This window comes from Rana temporaria, chromosome 9, assembly GCF_905171775.1.
Source record: "Rana temporaria chromosome 9, aRanTem1.1, whole genome shotgun sequence".
NCBI lineage: Eukaryota > Metazoa > Chordata > Amphibia > Anura > Ranidae > Rana > Rana temporaria.
The window spans coordinates 71,106,888-71,132,007 of NC_053497.1; the positions used below are offsets into that span (position 1 = coordinate 71,106,888).

A 25,120-nucleotide genomic window follows, 5' to 3' on the forward strand; every position below is an offset into this window, starting at 1 on the left:
ACAATACAGGAGGAATCGGAGGGCCCTGCTCATTAGAGCTTACAATCTAGACGAATGATAATGTAGCAAGAAATGGGCAATACCGTTTATTTGGATACTTTATTTTTTTTATGTCTTTTAGCCTGGTCTGACATCTAGCCTTTTATACAGGGGTAATTTTTAACCTATTGGGCTACCTAGCTCCTTTTTGACCCCCTTAGAAGTTTAAATATAAAATGGCAATGCATGTAGGATTGCAGATTATTCACCACTCCATGACTACCCTCTTTTTGGCTCTAAGGGCTTGTTGCTTTACTCTATAACAATATTGTAAGTTGTTTGGGATGTGTCCTATGTCTCTGCCTGCATCTACTGTGAAGAATAAATCTGTGTTGGATCTGAAAAGCAGCAAACATACAGTGGGGCAAAAAAGTATTTAGTCAAAAATAATAATTATTTGGTCAATATCAAAAGTTCATCTCAATACTTTGTTATATATCCTTTGTTGGCAATGACAGATCTCCTCTAGAGCAGTGATGTTTTGGGGCTGTCGCTGGGCAACACAGACTTTCAACTCCCTCCAAAGGTTTTCTATGGGGTTGGGATCTGGAGACTGGCTTGGCCACTCCAGGACCTTGAAATGCTTCTTACGAAGCCACTTCTTCGTTGCCCAGGCGGTGTGTTTGGGATCATTGTCATGCTGAAAGACCCAGCCACGTTTCATCTTCATTTCCCTTGCTGATGGGAGGAGGTTTGCACTCAAATTCCACGATACATGGCCCCATTCATTCTTTCATGTACACGGATCAGTCGTCCTGTTCCCTTTGCAGAGAAACAGCCCCAAAGCATGATGTTGCCACCCCCATGCTTCACAGTAGGTATGATGTTCTTTGGTTGCAACTCAGCATTCTCTCTTCTCCAAACCCAACTAGTTGTGTTTCTACCAAACAGTTCTACTTTGGTTTCATCTGACCATATGACATTCTCCCAATCCTCTTCTAGATCATCCAAATGCTGTCTAGCAAACCTCAGATGGGCCCGGACATGTACTGGCTTAAGCAGGGGGACACGTCCTGCACTGCAGGATCTGAGTCCTTGGCGGCGTAGTGTGTTACTGATGGTAGCCTTTGTTACGTTGGTCCCAGCTCTCTGCAGGTCATTCACTAGGTCCCCCCCCTGGGATTTTTGCTCACCGTTCTTGTGATCATTTTGACCCCACGGGATGAGTTCTTGCGTGGAGCCCCAGATCGAGGGAGATTATGAGTGGTCTTGTATGTCTTCCATTTTCTAATTATTGCTCCCACAGTTGATTTCTTCACACCAAGCTGCTTGCCTATTGTAGATTCAGTCTTCCCAGCCTGGTGCAGGTCTACAATTTTTTGTTTCTGGTGTCCTTCGACAGCTCTTTGGTCTTCACCATAGTGGAGTTTGGAGTGTGACTGTTTGAGGTTGTGGACAGGTGTCTTTTATACTGATAACAAGTTCAAGCAGGTGCCATTAATACAGGTAATGAGTGTAAGACAGAGGAGCCTTTTAGGCCTCGTACACACGACCGAACATGTCTGCTGAAACTGGTCCGCGGACCAGTTTCAGCAGACATGTTCGGTCGTGTGTGTACGGCCGACCGGACAATTTTCCGGCGGATTGGACATGTTTCCAGGGTCGCGCACGTCATCAGTTTAATGATGGACTTTTCACAAACTGGCTTTTTGGAAAGTGTTTTCGTTCAATCGGTGCTGCAGAATGCAGTGATGCAGCAGGGAGTATTCCCCCATCCACCTTGCTTGGGTGGATAGGGAAAATCCATACAATGGGGGTTATTTACGAAAGACAAATACACTTTGCACTACAAGCGCAAAGTGCACTTGAAATTGAACTGAAAGTGCACTTGGAAGTCGCTGTAAATCTGAGGGGTAGATCTGAAATGAGGGGAAGCTCTGCTGATTTTATTATCCAATCATGTGCAAGCTAAAATGCTGTTTATTTTTCTAGCATGTCCCCCTCGGATCTACAGTGACTGCACTTCCAAGTGCACTTTGCACTAGTAGTGCAAAGTGCATTTGCCTTTCTTAAATAACCCCCAATGTATGACCAGGTAAAGACTGTCTTTCAGCATACTAAACCACTTATGCAGTTGAAATTCTGCCTTTTAGTATTGGGACACTTGCCTATCCTGGAATCCTGCAATGCCGACACCCCAGCCATTGTTTCCATTGACTTTCGGGTGCTACCATTGCCCTGTAGCTTCACAGCCGGTTGCAAACTGCGCTTTCTGAATGGCCTGGCAGCGGGGGAAGGAGGAGGGGGGCTGAACTTCCGTGGCAACATCTGTTGCAAGTGGGGATGAGTACCTGTCAAAAACAGGTAGCCACCGCCCCCCACTTCCCCAAAAGGTGTCAAATGTGGCACTGGATGGGGAAGGAGGCAGATAAGCGGAGCTTCCACTTTTAAGAGCTATGCAATACAGAGTGGTACCCTTATCCTATAAAAAATCCGTAAGAAATATTGCCATTAAGTGAAGGAAATTTTTTATTTTTTTGGAGCAGTATTTGGTACTGGACTTATATTTCTGAGACGTATGAGATAATCTGAATTTTTAAACATTCTGGTGGAATGAGGCACATAAAAATGTTCACGAGATCTCCACAGACTTAAAGGGGTTGTAAAGGCAGAGTGTTTTTTTTTATCTTCATGCGTGTGTGTGTGTGTGTGTATATATGTGTTTGTATGTATATGTGTGTGTGTGTGTATATATATATATATATATATATATATATATATATATATATATATATATATATATATATATATATATATATATATATAAATATTATACAATTTTTATTTATTTTTTTGAAAGAAAAAAAAAACAGAGACTTTAGTATTACTTTAAGCTGACCATAACTAGAAACAGTAGCAGTGACAAGAGAATTCAAAGGAGCAGGATGGAGAATTTTTCTTGAACAAATATCTAACAGTGTAATTGGTTTCCGTTCGGGAAATTACATTCATTCCAAAATTGAATGTTAAAAGCAAACATAATTTTGAAGTACTGTCAAACAATATTCATCAAGTCTTTAAATGTTCTGATGAGAATTATCGTACAAATGCTTTTATCTGAGCTACTGTAGTAGCTGGGGAATTCTCAGCATAATCAGGCATAAGACAAGAGAATTGCTCCATCACTAAGCCTTTGGTGCATTCTCCATAGAAATTTGTAGAGGTTTCCTTTCAGCAAGTGACATTCAAAGCCTGTAAGAGGTGTCATAGGGTTGAAGGAAGAGCTTTATGCTGGGAACGAAGAAAACATTGCGCGACCCAGCAAGGTGCTCGACTCCTTTGCAACACCACCAAAAGCACAAAAATAGGTAGTTCATCTATACTACTTTTACAGTGATATTAAAGAGTGATGCCCTGTACACACAACTGGTTTTACTGACATGCCGAAACCCGACGTGATTCCTCTCAAGCCTGCCTTGCATACACACTTTCAGTCAAAAAAGCGCGGCGACGTCCAACACGTACGACGGCACTATAAAGGGAACGTTCCATTCAAATGGCGCCACCCTTTGGGCTGCTTTTACTGATCCTTGTGTTTTGTAAAAGTTTGCGCTTTTCAGTCTTCGTGCTTTTCAGTCTGTTACAGCGTGACGAATGTGCTATTTCCATTACGAACGCTAGTTTTTACCAGTACGAGCGATCCCGTCTCATACTTGATTCTAAACATGCATGTTTTTTTTTCCCCTCGGAAAAGCATACACACGAGCAGTTTTCACGACTAGAAAAAGACTGACGGGAAACACGACACGAAAAAATAGCAGGTTCAAATTTTTTTGCGGGCACTTTTCTCGTCGGGGGAAAACTGCTATGGAGCATACACACGACCGGTTTTCCCGTCCAATCTAAAAAATTTCAGTTTTCTCATCCGGAAAACCGGTTGTGTGTACAAGGCATATGTGTTTTTAAACCCTCCATTTATATGCACAGTTTTTAATATAAATGCACTTTTGTCATATATGCCTAACAAAAACAAATGCAGGATTTGTTGCCGTTCTTAAGCAATAATAGAGCATACAGCTCCCCTCTTCCAGTGCAAGCGTTTGGGTCAGATCTGATCTAACTGAAAATAAAAAATGCCTGAATTAGCCAGCAGCCAATTGAAGCTTGCCATATGCATATTTCAGCCAGTTGGGTAAAATTTCGGCCAGTTGAATTGAAAGTGAAATGGCAGCAGGAGAGTCACCTCGTTGTATAACATGAATGGGGGAGTTTGTTGGATTGTTTTTCATTTTTATAGACTGAATGAAAAAATTCTGTTTGACCAGCTTTTTAATTCCTTGATGTTTAAATGACTACTTGTGGGAACACTTAAAAACTGTGTATAAAATATAATTATAATATGGGCCAGCTGGTTGATGAAAATGCAAGACATTGCACCAAACTTTGCTCTCAGGCAAATGTAACTCCATTGTGTAATTACAAAATATTCTACATATATTACATAATATACTTAATCCTGGATGACAGGTACACTTTAATATTATAACCTTGCAATTTAAATAATCAAACTTAAAATAATAAAATAAAGTAAAAGGTCAGCAGCTGTAAACATGAATCTGAGCTGCTACATGTATACAGGGCAGTATGGGCTTACCCAAACCATTTATTTTTATGTAATTCATATCATGCGTCTCTATACATTAAAGCGGAACTTTACCCATAAGGTCCTTTAGCAAGTAACATACATTCCACCACAATAATTATGCCACCAAAATTAGTGCGTGCTGTAAAATGCCTCCAGCATTGCTCCTGTTTCTTCATGCTGGAGGCTGCCATTTTGCTGAAACCCAGAGCCCCTGATCAGAAGTAAATCATTAAGCAAAGTTAAACCCATTAATTTTTAACGGTTTCAAGAAACCGTTAGATTCCTGGAATGATGGGATTACTAACTGTCACATTTGCTTGTGTCCTCAACCAAACTATTAAATGGCTGCTATCATAACTGATCACGTGCAGCACCATGGCAGTCGCAAATCAAACGGAGGCAGCTTCCATGGCTGTAAGGATGGGAGGGTTTAATTTGGCTTTAATGTGGTTGTAAACCCTTACAACACACTTTATGCTACAGGTAGCTTAAGGCTTACCTGTAGCTACCCAGGATATCTCCTAAACTTGCACGGTTTACGAGATATCTCCTGTGTCTGCATGTGCCAAAGTGATCGGCACATGCGCACTGAAGCAGTGGCACATCGTGCAGTTGCTTCAGTTGGACGTGCCATTACCGGCGGCTCCCGAGCGCATGCGCAGGAGTGACGTCATCGCGGCTCTGGCCAATCACAGCGCCGGAGCCGCGATACCCAGAAGTACACTCCGGGAGAGATGTCCACTGCTGGAGGGGGGTCAAGGACCGCTGCAGGGGCTTTTTTTTGAAGTAAGCTATGCATACTAGCTCATTATGCCTTTTGTATTGTAGAGTTTATTTTTTTACGGGTTTACAACCACTTTAAGGCTGTCGGCAGATCCGCCTCTACAAATTTGTCAGTGCCTAAAATGGAGAGCAACTGAGCATGTGCAGAGCAGGGTGAGGCAGTGTATTACTGGATTTTAAACAAAGGGGCCAGCCTGAAGTGATCTATCAGGACTGAATTTTAAGTTCCACTTTATGTGCATTGTAAAACCAAATGTTTGTTTGTTTTCTGCTAAGTTCCATTGGATGTGTATACTATAGACATACATGTGTGTGTTCACTTTATGTATTTTGTTTTGTAGGTCTCATCAAATGTACTATATGTTTGGTTTCCTGTTTCTGGTGTTCATAATACTGCTGATAACTTGTTCAGAAGCTACCATCTTGCTGTGCTACTTCCATCTGTGTGCAGAGGTACTTTACCCACTTTGCCCATATTATATGTTGTGTTCTGTTAAAGGATATTTGCAAAAAATGATCTCTTGTTTGATTTGAGCACCCCCCTTTAAGTAATAGCATAGAGAGGTGTCCACCCCAGTCTTCCTTCTCACAGTTGCCAATGTTGTGTAACGGATTGGGTTCTGGTCAATGGAGTACGTTGTTTTCAAAGAAGAACTGTTGTATTTTATGGTTTCACTTTAATACAAATCTTTATTTCTCAAATGAGTCATGGATAAAGAAAATGAAAAGATTAACACTGTACCCCCTCCTTCCCGATCCCCAATGTATTTACCTTCATGGGTGATGAGTAGTCGGTGCCCAACAAGAGTAGAGTTTGGGGGATTTTAAATCCCCACTCTTCTCCCTCTTTTCTGTGCAGTGCTTCTGGGACGTATCAGAGATTATTATGTGGTTATTCTGATCCATCCAAAAAGCGCTGCAGAGGAAAAAAAAAGCGAGGATTTAAAATCCTCGGACAGCTGCATTGGCTATATGGGCACTTGACGGCTCTGAACCCAAAGAGGTAAGTACAACAGAGACCAGGGTATGGGGAAGGGTGTACAGTGTATGACCCTTTGAAAAAATCATGTGGTTTACTTGCGATAAACCTACAGGCAGTACTTTCTAAAGAAACGGAACTCTGGGAGCTGTGCCCCAAAAAGCAGACAGAAGGCAAAAGGCTAGTCTCCAGTATATCCTATGGTCTCTCTGCAGCATATCTTTCCCTCCATTACTGACAATACAACACATTGTTCTGCACTGGGTCTCTGTGCAAAGAGAACAGTGAGCAACACAGTACTGAATATTCAGGGTATTGTTTAGGCACAATTCACATTTCTAAATGTTTCCTATAACAGCCAATCTCTACTTAAAGTTCAGCTCCACTTTTATAGCTCTGTCATGAGAGACCATACAAAAGTTTGGGGCTATATTTTTTGTTAGAATTTTTCAAATGTCGTCTTTTATTTATTTTTTGCCTTCTCCTTTTAGGATTACCATTGGTGGTGGAGGTCCTTCCTAACAAGCGGATTCACTGCTGTTTACCTTTTTATCTATGCAGTTCATTATTTCTTCTCTAAGCTTCAAATCACAGGAACTGCGAGCACCATTTTGTACTTTGGATACACGACGATCATGGTTTTAATTTTTTTCCTGTTTACAGGTAGGTAGTAATTATAGACGATTCTCAGAAACGTGTTTTGTTTTATACAAGTTTCCTGTTTATGAAATGAGAGGATGTGCAAGAGACAGTCGAGGTTTATCTGTCTACATAACATATGAAGGCTTCGATATTAAAACAAAGGGTGCAGTGCTCTAAAAATTTTAGCATCCAATTGCAGCTCATCTTTGACTGATCTGCGCAACACAAGAGTCCTTTTATGTGGGTAAAGTTGGCAACCAGGTGAAGATGAATAAAATGTCTCTATTTCGTCCAAGGATTACACATGTTCCAAACAGAGCTAACACTGTTTCTCCCACTTGTACCGGATGGTGAGGGTGCCTTTAAAGTGGTTGTAAAGCCTCAATTTTTTTTTTTACCTGAATGCATTGTTTGCAATTAGGTAAACAAAATTTAGGTGTCGGCATCCCCCCCTCACCCCCAATTTTACTTACCTGAGCCCTCATTCGATTCAGCGCTGTGCACGTCTGCAGCTCTTCTCTCCCCTCACTTCTGGGTCTCGCTGGGGGGCTGGAAGCCACTGGCTCCCAGTGCTGTCAATCAAAGCCAGTGACAAGGGAGCGGAGGGCGAGTCCCGCTGTCTGTGTCAATGCAGCTTTCCATTGGGGCACTGGACAGAGGGGAGGGGCCAGAAACACTGGCAGGGGACCCGAAAAGAGGAGGATCGTGGCCATTCTGCAATTCCATTGCATAGAGCAGATAAGTGTAGATGTGTTTTTTTTTTTTTTTTTTTTTTATATGTACCTTTTCAATCCCTTTAAGTCTACCTGTCACGAAACAAATATTTGGGCTTTCATTGCAATCCCCCCTTTGAAAATGGTAATTTGCCTGGCTGTGTCTGGTTTCAATGCCACAACCCAACCCCTTGCCCTTCCTTGGAACTCAATAATGCCGCGTACACAGGATCGTTTTTCGGGTTGTAAAAAATTACGTTTTTAATGGTCTAGAAAAAACAATTATTTTTTCAACCGGATCATTAAAACAGCCTTGCCTACACACGATCCTGAAAAAAAAAATGCTCTAACAAAGCGCGGTGACGTACAAGACGTACGATAGCACTATAAAGGGGAAGTTCCATGCGTATGGCGCCACCCTTGGGGCTGCTTTTGCTGATTTTGTGTTAGTAAAAGTTTGGTGAGAGACGATTCGCGCTTTTCAGTCTGTTACAGCGTGATGAATGTGCCATCTCCATTACGAACGCTAGTTTTACCAGAACGAGCGCTCCCATCTCATAACTTGCTTCTGAGCATGCATGTTTTTTTCACGTCGTTAAAGCCCACACACGACCATTTTTTACAACGTTAAACGTTGTGAAAAATTAGAGCATGTTCGAAATTTTTAATGGCCATTTTTTACATCGTGAAAAATGCTCTGGAGCCCACACACAATCGTTTTTAATGACATTAAAAAAAAGTTATTTTTTACAACCTGAAACGCGGCAGAAGGCTTTGCTAGAAACTCACACTTAAAGTGGAAAGTAAACCCATCGATTTAACAGTTTCAAAAAAACTGTTGTGTTCCCGACACGTGCCAGAAATGTAACTGTCCCATTGGTTTTGCTCTTAATCAAACTGTCAAACTATCCAATGGCTGGCTGGTGTCATAACTGATCACATGATTACCGTATTTGCTGGCGTATAAGACGACCCCCTACTTTTCCAGTTAAAATGTTGGTTTTGGGATATACTCGCCGTATAAGATGACCCCCTTCCTACTAGTCATGCCTCGCCTCACTGTGCCATTACATGCCTCACTGTGCCACCATTACATGCCAGACTGTGCCACCATTACATGCCAGACTGTGCCACTACATGCCAGACTGTGCCACCATTACATGCCTCACTGTGCCATTACATGCCAGACTCACTGTGCCCCATTACATGCCTCACTGTGCCGCTACATGCCTCACTGTGCCATTACATGCCAGACTCACTGTGCCCAATTACATGCCTCACTGTGCCATTACATGCCAGACTCACTGTGCCCCATTACATGCCTCACTGTGCCACTACATGCCAGACTCAATGTGCCCCATTACATGCCTCACTGCATGTCTTGACGATCCCTTACCTTATCCTAAGACATGCAGTATCTGTCAGACCGCGGCCGTCTATTTTTTTCAAAAGCCGCGCCTCATCCTTCTGCTGTTTCGTGATAGGCGGAACACTCAGCTTCCCAGGAGACATAGTGTTTAGTGTCCGCCTATCACAGAGGTCCTCGGTCTCGGACGAGAGGGCCTCCGTGATCGGCGGAACACTGAGAAGCTGAGTGTTCCGCCTATCACGGGAAGCTGAGTGTTCCGCCTATCACGGAACAGCAGAAGAAGGAGGCGCGGCTTTTGAAAAATGGGCGGCCGCGGTCTGCATGTTGGGTTACCGGCGTATAAGATGACCCCTGACTTTTAAGAAGAATTTCAGGGGTTAAAAAGTCGTCTTATATGCCGGAAAATACGGTACACAAAGGCCAAGATGGAGCTTTTTTGGCTGAAAATGATAGGAGGGTTTACTTTAAGATGGTGTGTACAGGATAGAATAAAGCTTCAATGTCCTGAGGGTCCATCTACATCATATTGATCTTAAAGTATATACAATGAAAAAAAAACAAAAAAAAAAACATAATGTAAAAAATAATAGTAGAACAAAAATCAAATAATTGCAGGAACCACAGTCCAAATAGTCGAAGTGATAACTTCTGTGTTTATATAGAAGGCCTGGACTGGCCTGAATCTGTTACCAATGTTTCTCTGAGCCATAGAAAATCATGATATTTTTCTAGTATTTCTTTCTTTCTTGCCTTGCCATTAGGCATTACTAATTAGCCAGCAGTGTTTGTTTTTCCTCTCAGGGGAGTATAGGTGGATGAAGAGTGACTCATTTTTCTCTGAAAGTTCATTCTCTGTAAAGAAGTGATAAATCGGTCATCTGGTTGGTCTTGGTAATCATTTAAAAAAATGTGTGTTGCTTTTTAATTATACAAAAGGCTTACAGAGAATTCACTTAAAGTGTAAGTAAACCCACCTATAATTTTCAGGCAAGGAAGCTGCCATCTTGGCTTATGTTTAATCTTCAACTGCCATGATGCTGCACATGTGATCAGTTATGGCACCAGCCATTGGATGGTTTGACAGTTTGGTTGAGAGCACAACCAATGTGACAGTTAGCAATCCCGGCATGCCGGAAATGTAACTGCTTTTTGAAACTGTTAGATCGATGGGGTTACTTCCGCTTTAAATGCATCTTATAAGTTGATCTAAAGCTAAACATTTTTTTTGTGTGTTTTGGATAAAGTGGCAAAGGAGTAGAACCTCTGTCAGGTTTGTGTTGCAGTCTGTATTCCCATTAGGGAAAATGACTCCATTTGTCCTGGGGACCACTGTCACTAGGACTTAAATGAAGGTAAAACCCAACATTTTAGGCTTTTGCCAGAGCAGAAATAAAGGGGACTAGGCTATTTCTTATTTTGAAGTGTCTTTAGTACAGTTCAGTTCAATTGAAGAAACCTCTACCCTTCGGGTCACTGATGGCAAAAGAAAAGTACAAGGGTTTCACTCTTTTTAAATGTACTTTAAGTCTAACAAGAATGAATATTTCAGTTTTGGAGGATAAGCTTATTCACCCAATGGTTTCCTGTGGGCTCTGTTACTGAGACATGTCCATCTAAGCTGTGGTTGTCCAGATGCCATGGCTGCTATGAGATGCTTTTTATCTTTCCCCTGAGACTCATCCTGCTACTTTTAAAGGTCGATATTCTGTTGTATAACATTCCAGATAGCATAAATCACACACTAGATGCACTATCGTAGTTTGCTGAAATATGCTGTACTGAGCGTTACATGTACTTGGTGCGTACGTGTTGTGACAGTGTGAGGCCCGGCCGCTGTGAAAATCGTTGTAGACAAGACGCAGGGTTCACATGTATGCAGAGACTGGGGCTCCTGAGTATCTAAGAAAACTTTTTTACATCCTTCTGTGGGTCAGGAATTCCCATATTGGAGTCTGAAGTGTGGAAGCTTCAAAGTGTTGTGGGTGGGAAGAAGCTTCCAACCCAGTGTCCAGGTCTTGCAAGAGACTGGCAGGCTCATACTATAAGGTGCATACAGCCCTTATAATGATAGGTTTGGGCTAGTCTTCAGAGATGGAAACAGAAAAAACTGCCACAGCTCTGATCTCAATTAATTCGGCAAGGTATCCCTAGATAAACTGTCTGGACCAAAATAGCAGAATACTGTCCTATCTGGAGACAGGATGTCACTCGCAATCGCACAACACAAAGATACCGAATGAACTGACCAGACCTGCGCTCACTGGAGAGCCTTTCAGGAGCTCCAATATCTGACCTGAATTTACCAGGAATAGTTGATGGCAGAAACCATCTTTACAATTTAAGTCAAAATTTAGCAGAGGGGAGAGAGATCCATTTTCTCAAAATGGATGTAAACCCTTACATATACCCAGTGAAGTGAACAGCCGAGATTATACACAGGGATGAAAAAAAAAATCTCCTTACGTAAGCTTTACATGTATATCTGCTGTCTTCAGCTTTATATAATGTTTACAAAGTGCACATTGTGTTAGGAGATTTTTTCTTCCTGTTCAACTCTGCAGTGAAGCCTGGGCATACAGCCAAGACAGCTGATTGGAGGAAAGGCGCACACACCTTCTCTCCTTATAGGTGGAGACTTTCAGTTCTGTTCGTTGAATCATTCAGCACGCTGCTGATTTATAGCATCCTCCCAAACACAAAACTCAGGCTACTTTTATCTCCTGTTTCGGAGAACTCGTCAGGAGTTATCAGGCTGATAACAGAAGAACAGAGCAGGAGAGAGCTGCGGGACATAGGGCTTTGAAGAGAGATGATAAAATGCTGCAGATATGCATGCCCAGCTCAAATTTCATGAATCTGGTTTACATCCACTTTAAGGCCAACAAGTAACTGAACAGGTTTGAGGTGTCTAAGGAGCTGGCCTTCGGTTTCTATGTGCCTTGTGTTCATATCTCCTGTAGGCAGCAGTATCACTGTAGGTTTCCTAATTATAATCAAGCTATGTCCTTAATAGACCACAGAGAAAGTAGCGTATCCGCCTTTCCTATTTTCCTCTCTTGCAAAATTTTATTTGATCTACAGCCACAGGTACACTTTACTGTGGTCACATCAGATAACATGTGGTTTACAAGGAGTTGCTATGGGTTATCTACAACATATTACGGTTCTCTAAATCACATTTCTGTATAAACTTACTACAGTAAAGGAAAGATGTTTACAGTCAATCTAGAAGTGCTGAAGTTCAGGATGCACTTGTAAAATCACTTAGCCGATCTACCCACGTTTCAGTAATAAGGAATTTCTATAATTGTCTCCAGCTCTATTTGAAACACTGGCAGAAAAAGCACTAAATTAGTGCAGCTCACGGTTGGATCTGTCTAAACATACATTAGGCAAGTGAAAACATACACCAACAGACAACTGCCTCACTGTGTCTTCATGCCAGATTGGAATTAATGAATCTACATTTTCCATGAAGTGGGCTTCCTTGAACGCAAAGAGATAGTCAGCTTTTTTTTTTACAGCAGCCTGCTACTAAGACAAAATTGGCTGTTCATGCACATATTTACTATGCTTCTAAAAGGGGTCTAGTAGTCAAAGCAACAAAACCACCTTGCCTGCTTGTAGATAAACACCCTTCTGTATAAACACCATAGATGATGCTGGGTGAGAAAAAGGGAATCACTCCATTGTTGTCCGTGACAGGCAAGTATGAAGGAAGAGCTGTACAATCTATAAAAGAATAGAAAAACAGCAGGATTTCCCTTTTGAGAATATTCTTTAGCAAACAACTTATATATCAAGCAAAAACAATCTCTATAATGCTGGCTTCTCTTTATTTTAACACAATTTAGTAAATACAGCTTATCTGAACACAAAAAAAGCAATTTTAAAATATATTCACAACCATCTAAGGCCCCTTTCACATGGGTGGTGTATGTTTCGTCTCAGCAGGGGAACCTTCGATTGTTCCTCTTCTGGCTTGGATCAGAACGGTATGGATGTCATATTTGTGTCCATTCTGATTTTCTCCTCCATTAAAAAAAATGAACCCATGTGATTCCTATGGTCGGTGGATTTAAGTGGACTTGCCTATATCCATCTACCTCCGGTCCAGTCATTAAAAGTGGGTCCATACGTAGACTTTTTCCATGTTTGAAAGACCAGAATGGACCCAGAGGTGAGGGTAATGCAAGTCCACTTGCATCCACCCCACCCATGGGGATTTTTAGCAATTTGTTTTGCTGTCTGTTTTTCTACCTTAACCACTTAAGGACCGAAAGATTTTCTTCCCCTTACTGACCAGGCCATTTTTTGCGATACGGCACTGTGTCGCTTTAATCTACAATTGTGCGGTCTTGCGACGCTGTACCCAAACAAAAATCGTCCTATTTTCACTAGGAACAGATGATCTGTTTGTTTACATTGACAGATCCCTGTTCTGGCTCTCCTTGCGGAGCGATTGCGGGTGTGTAAGGTAAACTGGATCTCCACCACTAAAAAAACATCCTTGTTATACTCGGTGTGGAACCTAAGGGGTTTATCCTATGCATTGTGTAAAAAGGCTGTTTTCCACAGTCCTCAATCCATCTCCTGAGTATAGAGCAGGGATATGCAAGTATACAAGTACTCCCGCAAATACTCGGTATCGATACCGATACCGATACTGGTATCGGTATCGGGACAACCCTACTGCAAATCATGTCTGTGGTCCACTTCCAGTTTACGTGATATTACCAAGCTTTGCCTGGCGTGTTGCGCCAATCATCACATGACCTGGGCCCAACCTAAAAGTACATTGGAGTGTTCCCCTTTAGGAGGAAATTTGTGAAACAGCAGACTAATTCCACTGGGGATTAACCTGTGTACTGCCATATCAGGAACACTACTAGCCAGGTGAAATATGTACTTGTTAAAGATTTTACTGACTGAACATTAGAATCTCTCCAGTTTGTACTGGCTTGTTCTGCCCTTCAAGTATGTGGTCAGTGACCCTTAAGTGATTCTAAAGTCTAACAGTATTTTACCTTAATGCATTACAACCCCCCCTTCCCCAAACATTTACCTGAGTCCTTTCAGGGATCCAGTGCTGTTCCCCTCCTTCCTCCCCCAGCTCTTCTCCCTTCACTTCCTGGTCAGCAGGACAGACAGCGACAGGAGTTATAGGCTCTTTCTGCTGTCAGGAGGGAGCAGGGGGCATGGCTGAGCAGTGCTGCACAAGATTTGAGACTTCTGCGTCTCAGATGTACTCTAGTAATATAATAATGGATGTTCTGCTTCTATTAGAGTGTATTTGTTCTGACTATTTAAACTACAATTAGTTAATCACACTTGGGACCTTAAAGGGGTTGTAAAGGTAAAAAAAATGTTTCCTAAATGGCTTCCTTTACCTTAGCGCAGTCCTCCTTCACTTACCTCATCCTTCGATTTTGCTTTTAAATGTCCTTATTTCTTCTGAGAAATCCTCACTTCCTGTTCTTCTGTCTGTAACTCCACACAGTAATGCAAGGCTTTCTCCCTGGTGTGGAGTGTCGTGCTCGCCCCCTCCCTTGGACTACAGGAGAGTCAGGACGCCCACTAACACACAGCTCCTTTCTCTATCTGCAACGTAGAGAATGTCCTGACTCTCCTATAGTCCAAGGGAGGGGGCGAGCACGACACTCCACACCAGGGAGAAAGCCCTGCATTACTGTGTGGAGTTACAGACAGAAGAACAGGAAGTGAGGATTTCTCAGAAGAAATAAGGACATTTAAAAGCAAAATGGAAGGATGAGGTAAGTGAAGGAGGACTGCACTAAGGTAAAGGAAGCCATTTAGGGAAAAAAAAATGTACCTTTACAACCCCTTTAAGCTTTCAAAGCGATCTTGAACAATGCCCCCCTGAAGACGTATTACGAAACGATTGTCGGAGGTGCAGCCTGGTCACGCTTGAAGCTGATTCCCCTATCATCCGGCTCTGTGAGTTGGCGAGGCGAGAGGAGGACATACGCCGCACGGAAATTGAGGCTTGTGCCTCCCTGAAACGAGCCAACAGACCCAGTGCCTGGGTGGGCACTTTTTAGTGTAAGTGGCCACTTGGCCCATGCTTTTGTTTTTAAATACGTTTTAAATAAACCGGTTGCACTATGGAGCTGTCTTTTTGTTCTATGTTCCATCTGTGAGACTCCTTGAAGAGGATGTATCTATGCTAACACTGGAAGGCGCATCATATGTTTTCAGGCATCAATCTGCATAAGCGTATTTGACTTTCTTTTTAATTAAAGGAGTCCAATCGCTTTGGTATGCGCATTCTATTATCAGCACTTTTTGGGTGTCGATCGCATAAGTGGTGGAAGAGATTATTGAAGCACTTTGTTTATGAGAAGATTGCATGTTTTTTTTCTTTTTTTGGAATACACAGAGGATTTGTTACTATTTCAAAATAGTGGTTCACCCTCACCTTGGGAACAACACGGACATTATTATCATCACTATAATATTGGACTTATTTCTGATGTATGGTTTTGGGAGCACACCATTCATTACCTGAGTTTTGTATCACAAGATTTTCTCTATTGTTCACTCAAATCAATTTTTGTGGATATTTATTACTGGCTTATGCAATTTTAGTCTATCACAGTTTTTGTAATTGCTTAACACTGAACTGGTCAGTGTTTTTTTCATATTTACGTATATTTTAGTATACACCTTTGACACTATATAATAGGTATATATATTGTCCTTACACACCAGCGCCCCCTACCATCTATCATTCACTAATCAAGAGGTATATCACTTTTTTTTAGGGGAGCAGCTTTATTTATTTATATTTCATATTTTATGTTCCACATTTATTTATTTTTGGTGCGAAAATTCTTTATTACTGATTTGGTTACATCCTCAGTGCAAGATGTCAGTATCTTGGTGACTTGCACACAGAGAGCAAGTGATTTTTTTTTACAGCATGCTAAAAAAGGACAGGCTTTTGTAGCTGCTTATAAAAGAGATTAGAAGGATGAAATTTACACTTTTGAGTAAAAAATCGTTTGTTTTACAACCTTTTATCTAATTATACTCGTACAGAATTGTACTGTTTTTAGGTCATGTGGAAAGATATTTGTTTTTACCTGTTCACATATTTAACTTTTTATTTTCCAGGTACTATTGGATTCTTTGCATGCTATTGGTTTGTCAGGAAGATCTACAGTGTTGTAAAGGTGGATTAACCAAGATGACAGCAGCGGTTTAGGTACATTTCACAGCAAATGCCTGGATATGAAGATACTACCTTGTACAGACTTGAAATGGATGTTGGGGTGACACACAGTGATGACTGTCTCCAGAGATTTAGCACCTTGGGATATTGTGTTTACAGCATTCCATCGAGTTATTTTTATTTTTAAAAACCCATTTGTAATCTATTGTAAATACTCAAGTGTAAGTTTCAGGATGATGTTGAACAGTTTTTATTTAGCAATTCCCGGGTACACTTGTTAACTTTGCCCAGGACCAGTGATCATGATATTATTTGATATCCCATTATGTTTTAAGGCAGTGTACATTTTTGCTACTGTGCCTTCTAAATAATATTAATGAGAGGTTTACTTGTACAAATGTTAAGCTATTAGTCCATCTATACTACATTCTATGTACAACTTGTCTTTTTTAATTTAATATGATATGTACATTTTTATGGCTTATGTTTTAACACTTGGAATTACGTGTACTAGAATCTCAGTTTTAAGGTTGTTCATTCTTGAAAAATCTCCTCTTTGTAAATGCTCTCGTAAGTATTCTATAAAAGGTACCCTTTTGATCATTGCTGGGAGCATAATTATATTACATTACAGCTAAAAATACAAACATTTAAAGGTATGCCATATTGAAAATTAAATCTTGAAATGCATAAAAGAGCACATTTACCTGCTCAGCAGGAATTGTAGCGTGCCTGTCCATTCTATTCTGTGTTTGTCTTTTTTCTGTGATCTGAGAACTCCTTATTGTGATACAATAGAGGATTCCCAAACACACCCACTATAGGCTATTTGTTGCTTAAAGCGGAGGTTCACCCTCAAAATTAACTTTTTACCTAACCTATCTCCAGCCTTAATAAAGGCTTGTAGCGTTGTCTTTTTTTTTAAATGTGTACACTTGCCTGTCTTCAGCCACACTTCCGGGTCTTCTTCCTTGTGGGGAGTGGGCGTGTCGCTCCTTTTCCCCGACGGGGAGCTCTGCGCAATGTCTCCTGGGAGTGAGTTTTGATCCTCCCAGGAAACGATTGACATGCGGGTAAAGCGCGTCATCGCCTTCCGAAGATTTCCGACGGGGACTCTTCTCTTTACGGTGCCTGCGCCTGCTGTGTAGGGCTGACTGCGCAGGCACCGTAAAGGGCCGAGTCCCCCTCGGATATTTTTGGAAGGCGATGACGCGTCTTTACCCGCACATCAATCATCGATGCCTCGTCTTAGAAACACTTACTCCCCCGTAGAGCGAGAACCCGGAAGCCCGGAGAAAACAACTATAAGACCGTAAGTACAGCGGTACAACAAAAAAAATCCAGCATACTGTAGATGTCAGCAGTATGCTGGATGTAACGGTCTATTGGTGTTTTAAGGTGAACCCCCGCTTTAAAACATTTGTGAAGCTTGATGGAGAAAAAACTCCCAGCCACTATAATGTGCAATTCTTCCTTAAAAATCTGAACATCATTCCTGATACCAGCAATAGGTCAAATGTAATTTAACCAGCACGATATACTGTGCTCGGGTTAAGGATAGCATTAGCATCTCACAGATTGTAATCCCTTGTGGCCTGCAAATGCCGTTGAATTTTTTAAAGAAACTAGAATGGAAACAAATAAGTAAATGTAAACCTGATCCAGCAAATATGTTGTGCAGGTTGGATTCCAGAATGCTATTTAACCAAAATTTGAGATGCATTTTGCCCTTTGGCAATGCAGATCTGTGGGCTGAAAGGTTTTCCCCCATTTTTTGAGCGGGTTTTATTCAAATTGGAATTTGGAGAATTTTGTCTTGCTAAAATAGTGGAGCAGTTGCTTTAGAGTCTTGTTGCTGAAGCCAGAACTAGTACTAGAGCCTGCACCCCCATTGCTGATATCTATGAAAGTTGACCTCAAAAATAAACTTCACAAATTTGGAGAATTTAGATTAAGCATATGTTTAAATACAGAAGCCATGTTTACCTGCAGTGAAAAAAAATTGGCATATTGAAGCCATCAGTAGATCCAGATGCATAAAAATTAGAATTTATATATGAATTTAAACTTTTTTCTGTGAAAACTGATATTGACCCTACCCCCTCTAACCTCATAAGCCTCCCTATTGGTCACTGAGGGTACTGCTGCCTGTCAGTTTTAAGGACCATTAGGAGGGTGGAAGAATGGTAAGAGAAGCTCAAAGTTATAATTGAAACAATGGGATTTACAGATAATTCTTACTATCTATATCCCATTTTGATATGCAGAGATTTCACTTTAAGTGATGTTTTTGTATTTGTTTCTTTTTTTTAAGGTGATGCATAATTTATAAAGCCCACATTTGTGAATGTTTTACTACGACTTATGAATTCAAAATTGTATCATGGCTTTTCAAAAGAGAAATGTTATGGAGTCAGAGGAGTTGTCTATCCTATTTTTTTGTCCATGTTCAGCAGTTTAGGAGTTTGTCTTTTTGATGCATCAATGAGAAGGCATTTCACATCTGTGTAATAAAATGTTACTTTTAGGTTGTCTTGTAAAGATAAAGGTATTGGAATCCAGGTTTTCTAGAAGTGACAGACCAAAATACATGACATGTATTTCCAACCTTGCCTATGTCTTGTCTTGTGCAATAAATGTTCTGAGACCAACAATTTATTTTGCTCATATTAAAATAAGATTATGGATGTTGTGATGGCTGGTACATAAAGATAATGTAAGCAAGAGTTGCACGATTCTGGCTAAAATGAGAATCTGTTTTTTTTGCTTAGAATAAAGATCACGATTTTCTCATGATTCTCGTGGTGTAACATCATCTGTCACATTATACACATTTTTTATTTTTTTCATTAATTTAAAGTGTATTTTTTCCCCAAAAATTGCGTTTGAAAGACCACTGTGAAAATACAGTGTGACATAAAATATTGCAACAATCGCTATTTTATTCTCTAGGTTCTCTGTTAAAAAATATATATATATTGTTTGGGGGGTTCCAAGTAATTTTCTAGCAAAAAAAAAAATACATATTTTAACTTTGTACGAAACAAGTGTCAGTGTGTATGGGGCTTAAACCTTTTTCTATCAGTTTTCCTGACAGTTTTCTCTTCAGGTTTACCAAAACCATCTAATATAAGGTCAAACCTCAAGAGTTTCAATTTGTATGCAATCAGGCAGGCCCTTGCACTACATGGTTTTGGTAAACCTGAAGAGAAAACTGACAGGAAAACTGATAGTGTGTATGGGGCTTTAGTCTTTTTAAGTGGTTAACCTTCCCTCAAACAGACCGAAGTTCATTCCTTTCATCTAAGAACAAAAAGTTACAATGTTTATAGTTATCTACCAGCTGCAGACAATGTTGTGAAAAACTTGCCAGGCTGCCCATTTTTCTTTGTTTATTTTTTGACAGCAGAGGACTGTACACTTGTTACATGAATGAATTGTGAAATTCTGCATAGAGATCGCGAGGGGGTTGAATCGAGATCATACATTTAATGATTAATTGTGCAGCTTTACCTAGAGCTAGCTGTAGACATCGGAGGGCTTTGGGACCTGCAGACCAATTTAATCTTAGAAAGGTATTTTTTTATTTTCAATATCGCTCCATAAGCATTCAGTCTTGGGAAGTCCAAACATACAAGCACAGTCTTCGGACTGTATCAAATATTGGTGTTATTTCCGCTAGACAAAAGGTACGTTTGTGGTATCTGCTCATGCACATATGAGCCTCTCCGCCCATACAACTAATAATCATCCCATATCAGTAGGCACCTCAGTTTTTCTGAGTCTAAAGAGTGAATTTGCACTTTTGAGTTTTTATATTGGAAAATAAAATTTAGGTAAAGCATAAAAAGACATCCTTGGTGACAGGCTGAAAACACTGTAGGTCCTCCTACTAGGCCAGATAGTGCCCTAAGATTTCTGCTGTGAAAATTTCACATACGGTATGTATTTAGATTAGAGCAATAGATGACTTGCATCATACTGTTGTTCCCTTTTTTATTTTATTTTTATTTTTTTTAACTAGGGCTCCTGTCACTGTAGTGATACTGTTGCAACAACTTTTCAGTGGCACAATTTCTAAAACCTAACCTGCGTTCTCATATGGTACTTCTTCCTCACCAGATATAATAAGGCTTACCTGTAGGTAAAAAGAATATCTCCTAAACCTGTACGGTTTAGGAGATATTCCCCTTGCAATGAGCCGCTGACTTCAGTGGCGCATGTGCACAGGGTATTCTCGGCTGAAAGCCCAGAAGATGCCGGACCTTGCCGGGAAGAAGTCCTCCAGCCACTCACAGCGCTGGAGCCGCGATACCCGGAAGCCACGCCGAGGCAACATGTTAGCTCCCTCGGCGTGGACCAGGTGAGATACCGACGCCTTGTTCTAAGTAAGTATTTCATAATGAGCTAGTATGTGGTGCATACTAGCTCATTATGCCTTTTGTCTTACAGGTGTATATAAAAAAAAATAAAAATCTGTCAGCGTGTATACAACCGCTTTAATTTACAGGTGTCCCTATACATAGCCTTAAAAGATTAGTTTGTCTTCAAATTCATCTTTCACTCCTGTAAACAATACGTTAGAAGCCTCATTTCGGAGCTCATGTGCAGATTCGATGACTTGATTACTTTAATAAAATAAATGTTGCAGATTGGTATAACTTTCAGGTACTTAGATGATTTATGAACACTGGAGTTGTTTACCCTACCACTTGGGAACCTTTTTTTTTTTGTTCTTTAAACCAAAAAAGGTCTGTTTCAACAGCTCCAGTTTTATTAAAATGTATTTTGTAATGCAAGCAGTAAAAGTTCCTGAATGTGACTTGGTATTGCCTTTTTCAATCCCCTTGAAGCTCAGACTGGTAGAGAATGAAGCAATACAAGGAGCCAGTAATATGTGTGCAGTGCACATATACTTACAAGGGACATGCTGATAGGAGGAGAGAGCAGAGTAAAGACAGGTACTCATGGGAGTATTGGCTGGTTTAACAGAAACTAGCTGACACCTATATGTAAATAAACCACAGTATTTGTAAAGCCCCATACACACGATCGGATTTCAAATAAACGTTTCCGTGGATTTTTGTTTGAAGGGAGTTGGCCGGTCACACCCATAGCATACACACAGCAGGACTTATCTGCAATCTTTCCCAAAACCACATGTTTTTTCTGCTCTTTACCACCACCCTTTGGTCAATTTCTGCTATTGTTGGTTGATTTTAACATTGGTTCTGGGCATGCGTATTTGTACTTCGGACAAAAGTCCAATGGATTTCGGAACACACAATAGGACTTTGCACCATAGGGCTTATGTTGCCGAAAAGTTTGTCCGTTTGCAGAGCAAACTTTTGTCCGATGAAAACTGAAAACTTTTTGAAAACTTGCTCATTTTGAAGTTTGTTTTTAAAAAGTCCTACAGAGTGTATGGGGCTTAAGTGATATTCTCATTGCACAGCTTGATCCTATGATGCTGGGGGGGGGAAACAACCAACAGCTGACCCATCCTGGTAATGAGGCAGTCCACAGAATGGGAGTTTTTCTGCAAGGCCTCGTACACACGACCGGATCTATCCGCTGGGATTGATCCGCGGATCAGTTCCAGCGGACAAATCCGGTCGTCTGTACGGCCTAGCGGATATTTATCCGGCCCGATCGATTTCAAGCGGATAGAAATTTCTTGGCATGCTAAGAAATCTATCCGCTTGAATCGTGTCCAGCGGATTGATCCGGTCGTCTGTACAGACTCACCGGATCAATCCGTCCGCTCCCCTCCCTCGCATGCGTCGTAATGAAGTGCCTACCTTCCAGCGTCGCGCACGTCGCCGCGACACGTCACCGCGGATGTATTCCGCGTGCATTTTGATCCGATGGTGTGTACAAGCCATCGGATCAAAATCCGGAGGAGGAATCTCCGCTGGAAACGGTCCGTCTGTACGAGGCCCAAGGCTTCTGGCGGCGAGGGGGTGGCTAAATAGCCTACAGGTATTTCACTTACATTGAACAGCATTTAACTAAATGGTCCAGTGTGTTTGAAACTTTGCAATTTTACTAAAAATATGAACTTGGCCTATAAGTGAGAGGGAACTACAAGCTGGAGCATAAGAATGCACTACAATCAAAAAGATAAGCGGTGTTCTAGCACCTGGATAGCAGAAAATTGAGTATCAAAGACATCCTTTAACTTAACAGGGATTCTACAAGAGGCTGGGGGTCTATATTTTATAATAGCTAATTGGTAGGGAGCTATTTTATAACAGCTAAAGCTGTTGGATGCTTGGCACCAGGGCAAAGGTATAAGCAGAAAAAAATGTCTAGATTTGTATCAAGCTAGCTTATGGAGATGGATTTCTAACTGGTACCTTATCAAATTGGTCTTGTTGATGCTAATCTAAAATAGAAATGTTATAACAAAGAAAGAAATCGTTTTTTTAAGCTGAATTCTCAGTATTGAACAAATACACTCGATAGAATAAAAAGCCCTGTGTTAGTCAATAACAGGATTGACACAGTTTTATGTACAAATACATAATGAGGATGTTTGCACAGTATTGACAAGATGAGATGTCACCCATGATAATGAAGAAACCATAAAAAAGATAAAATGCAGACAAAAAAAAAAAAGTGCCCGACTGAATTCATATAAAGCATAACAAGCTTTTTATAATTTTGCAAAGGCATTTGGATGTATAACATGGTAAACACTGTACCTAGAGCCACAGATGTATGGAAACCAAAACCTGGACCAAACCAAATGTGACTTGTGAAGGGAAGACTGGATTGTTTGATTAACTTAATAATTTCCCTGGATAGGAAAATTACTTTGCTAAAAAACGGTAGTGAAATAGAGCCATTGAAATACATGGAAAACACTGTGCATGCATTTTTAGTGCAGAAAAAATGCACACGGAACTGCGTCTGGTGTGAACTAGCCCTAAACAATTAAGTAGACCACACAGAGCATATCCAAATCAGGACTGTTGCAATAATTGTGTAGAGAAATTCAAATGAACAGCTATTAATCACTCAAGATAACATGGTACTGTATTCGGGAACCAATGACATTGACTGCATAGATCAGGGTATAGCTGAAAAGCTGGAGTATACATATACCGAGAACCATGCAGTGACCAGAGAGATAAATCCTTCAATGTGTGGGGATAATACAATCCGATCGTGTGTCAATAACTTTATACACCTTGGTAGCTTTAAGAGTCCAGCATGGAGATGGTATAACGTGTCACTGAGGGCTTGTCTGGCAAGCAGTTCAAAAATTAGATAGAAGGATAATGCCGGAGGCTCTCACCACATAAACGCTGCAGTCAGTATATTCTTGTGTTTGTTGCGTGGGCTCAGTCTCCAGCAGCAACTAGACAGTCAGATGTTAGTACATCAGGTCAAGGAAAACTGTGTTACGATGTTTCAGTTTATGAATGGAGAGAAGCCGCTGTCTTCTCTCCTTTCATTTTTAGCACAGCTGAGGCTGCTGAGAAAGGGACTGGGGAATCTGTGTCCCTAGTCCATTTCCTTGTCTCAGAGGGGAGATGTCAGAGGTCTGTTAAGACCCCTGATATCTCACCAAAGCCCCCCCAACAGGGCTGATAAAAAAAAGTAATTATTTACAATAATTTTTTTTATTTATTGCAATTCAATAAAAAACATACTGACACTGTCCATTCCCCCCCACCCCACTTAAAAAAAAAATAAAGCATTGTAAAAAAATAAAAATAAACAAATTGTATTTTTTTTTTTAAAAAAATTATAAAGATAAAAGAATTGTAAAAAAAATACTGACACATGTGCCACTCTCACATGAGATTTAAAGTATCGACCGTGCGCTACTGTTTTTGTAGCTGCTGACTTTAATTTTTCCCCCCCTAGACAGAACACAAATTCTGTATTTCTGTTGGCAATGATAATACAAAAACTTGAGAGATGGCTTCCACTGTTAAGAGCAGGGATATGCAATTAGCGGACCTTCAACTGTTGCAAAACTACAAGTTCCATCATGCCTCAGCCTCTCGGTGTTATGCTTGTGGCTGTCGGTGTTGCTATGCCTCATGGGACTTGTAGTTCTGCAACAGCTGGTGGTCCGCTAATTGCATATCCCTGGTTTAGAGGTTGCTGATAACATAACTAAGCAGCTACTCTGCACACAAGAATTGCAATAGAACCTCTTTGCATAGAACAAAAACTGCAATGGAGTGAAAACGGAGTGTCTGAACGCTATGGGGCAGATCCACAAAAGAATTACGAATTTTTTCGGCGGCCGCTAGGTGGCGTTTCCGTCGAAATCCGCGCCGAGTATGCAAATTAGCTAGTTACGGCGATCCACGAACGTACGTCCGGCCGGCGCATTTTTTTTACGTCGTCTGCGTTCGGCTTTTTCCGGCGTATAGTTGCCCCTGCTATATGGTGGCGTACTCAATGTTAAGTATGGCCATCGTTCCCGCCTCGCATTTTTTATTTTTCACGTCGTTTGCGTAAGTCGTTCGCGAATAGGGATTTACGTAGAATGACGTCACCGTCGTAAGCATTGGCTTGTTCCGGTTTAATTTCGAGCATGCGCACTGGGATACCCCCACGGACGGCGCATGCACCGTTCAAAAAAACGTTGTTTACGTCGGGTCACAACGTATTTACATAAAACACGCCCCCATCACATCCATTTGAATTCCACGCCCTTACGCCGCCAAAGATACACTACGCCGCCGTAACTTACGGCGCAAATTCTTTGAGGATTCCAAAAAAAAAAAGTAAGTTACGGCGGCGTAGTGCATCTTAGCTACGCTACGCCCGGCGGAATAATGCGCTGCTG

The 25,120-nt window shown here is 41.0% G+C and overlaps 1 protein-coding gene across 1 annotated transcript in view; it reads left to right on the forward strand.

The window, feature by feature from the left end:
• The window catches only part of LOC120913648 (transmembrane 9 superfamily member 2-like), a 62,754-nt gene extending 45,705 nt beyond the window's left edge, over positions 1-17,049 (forward strand). The window contains exons 15-17 of the mRNA XM_040323762.1: positions 5,749-5,860; positions 6,878-7,049; positions 16,248-17,049. Coding sequence (XP_040179696.1) covers positions 5,749-5,860; positions 6,878-7,049; positions 16,248-16,315 — 352 coding nt within the window. The 3' untranslated portion in view covers positions 16,316-17,049. The remainder of the gene's footprint in view (positions 1-5,748; positions 5,861-6,877; positions 7,050-16,247) is intronic.
• Positions 17,050-25,120: the final 8,071 nt, after the last annotated feature.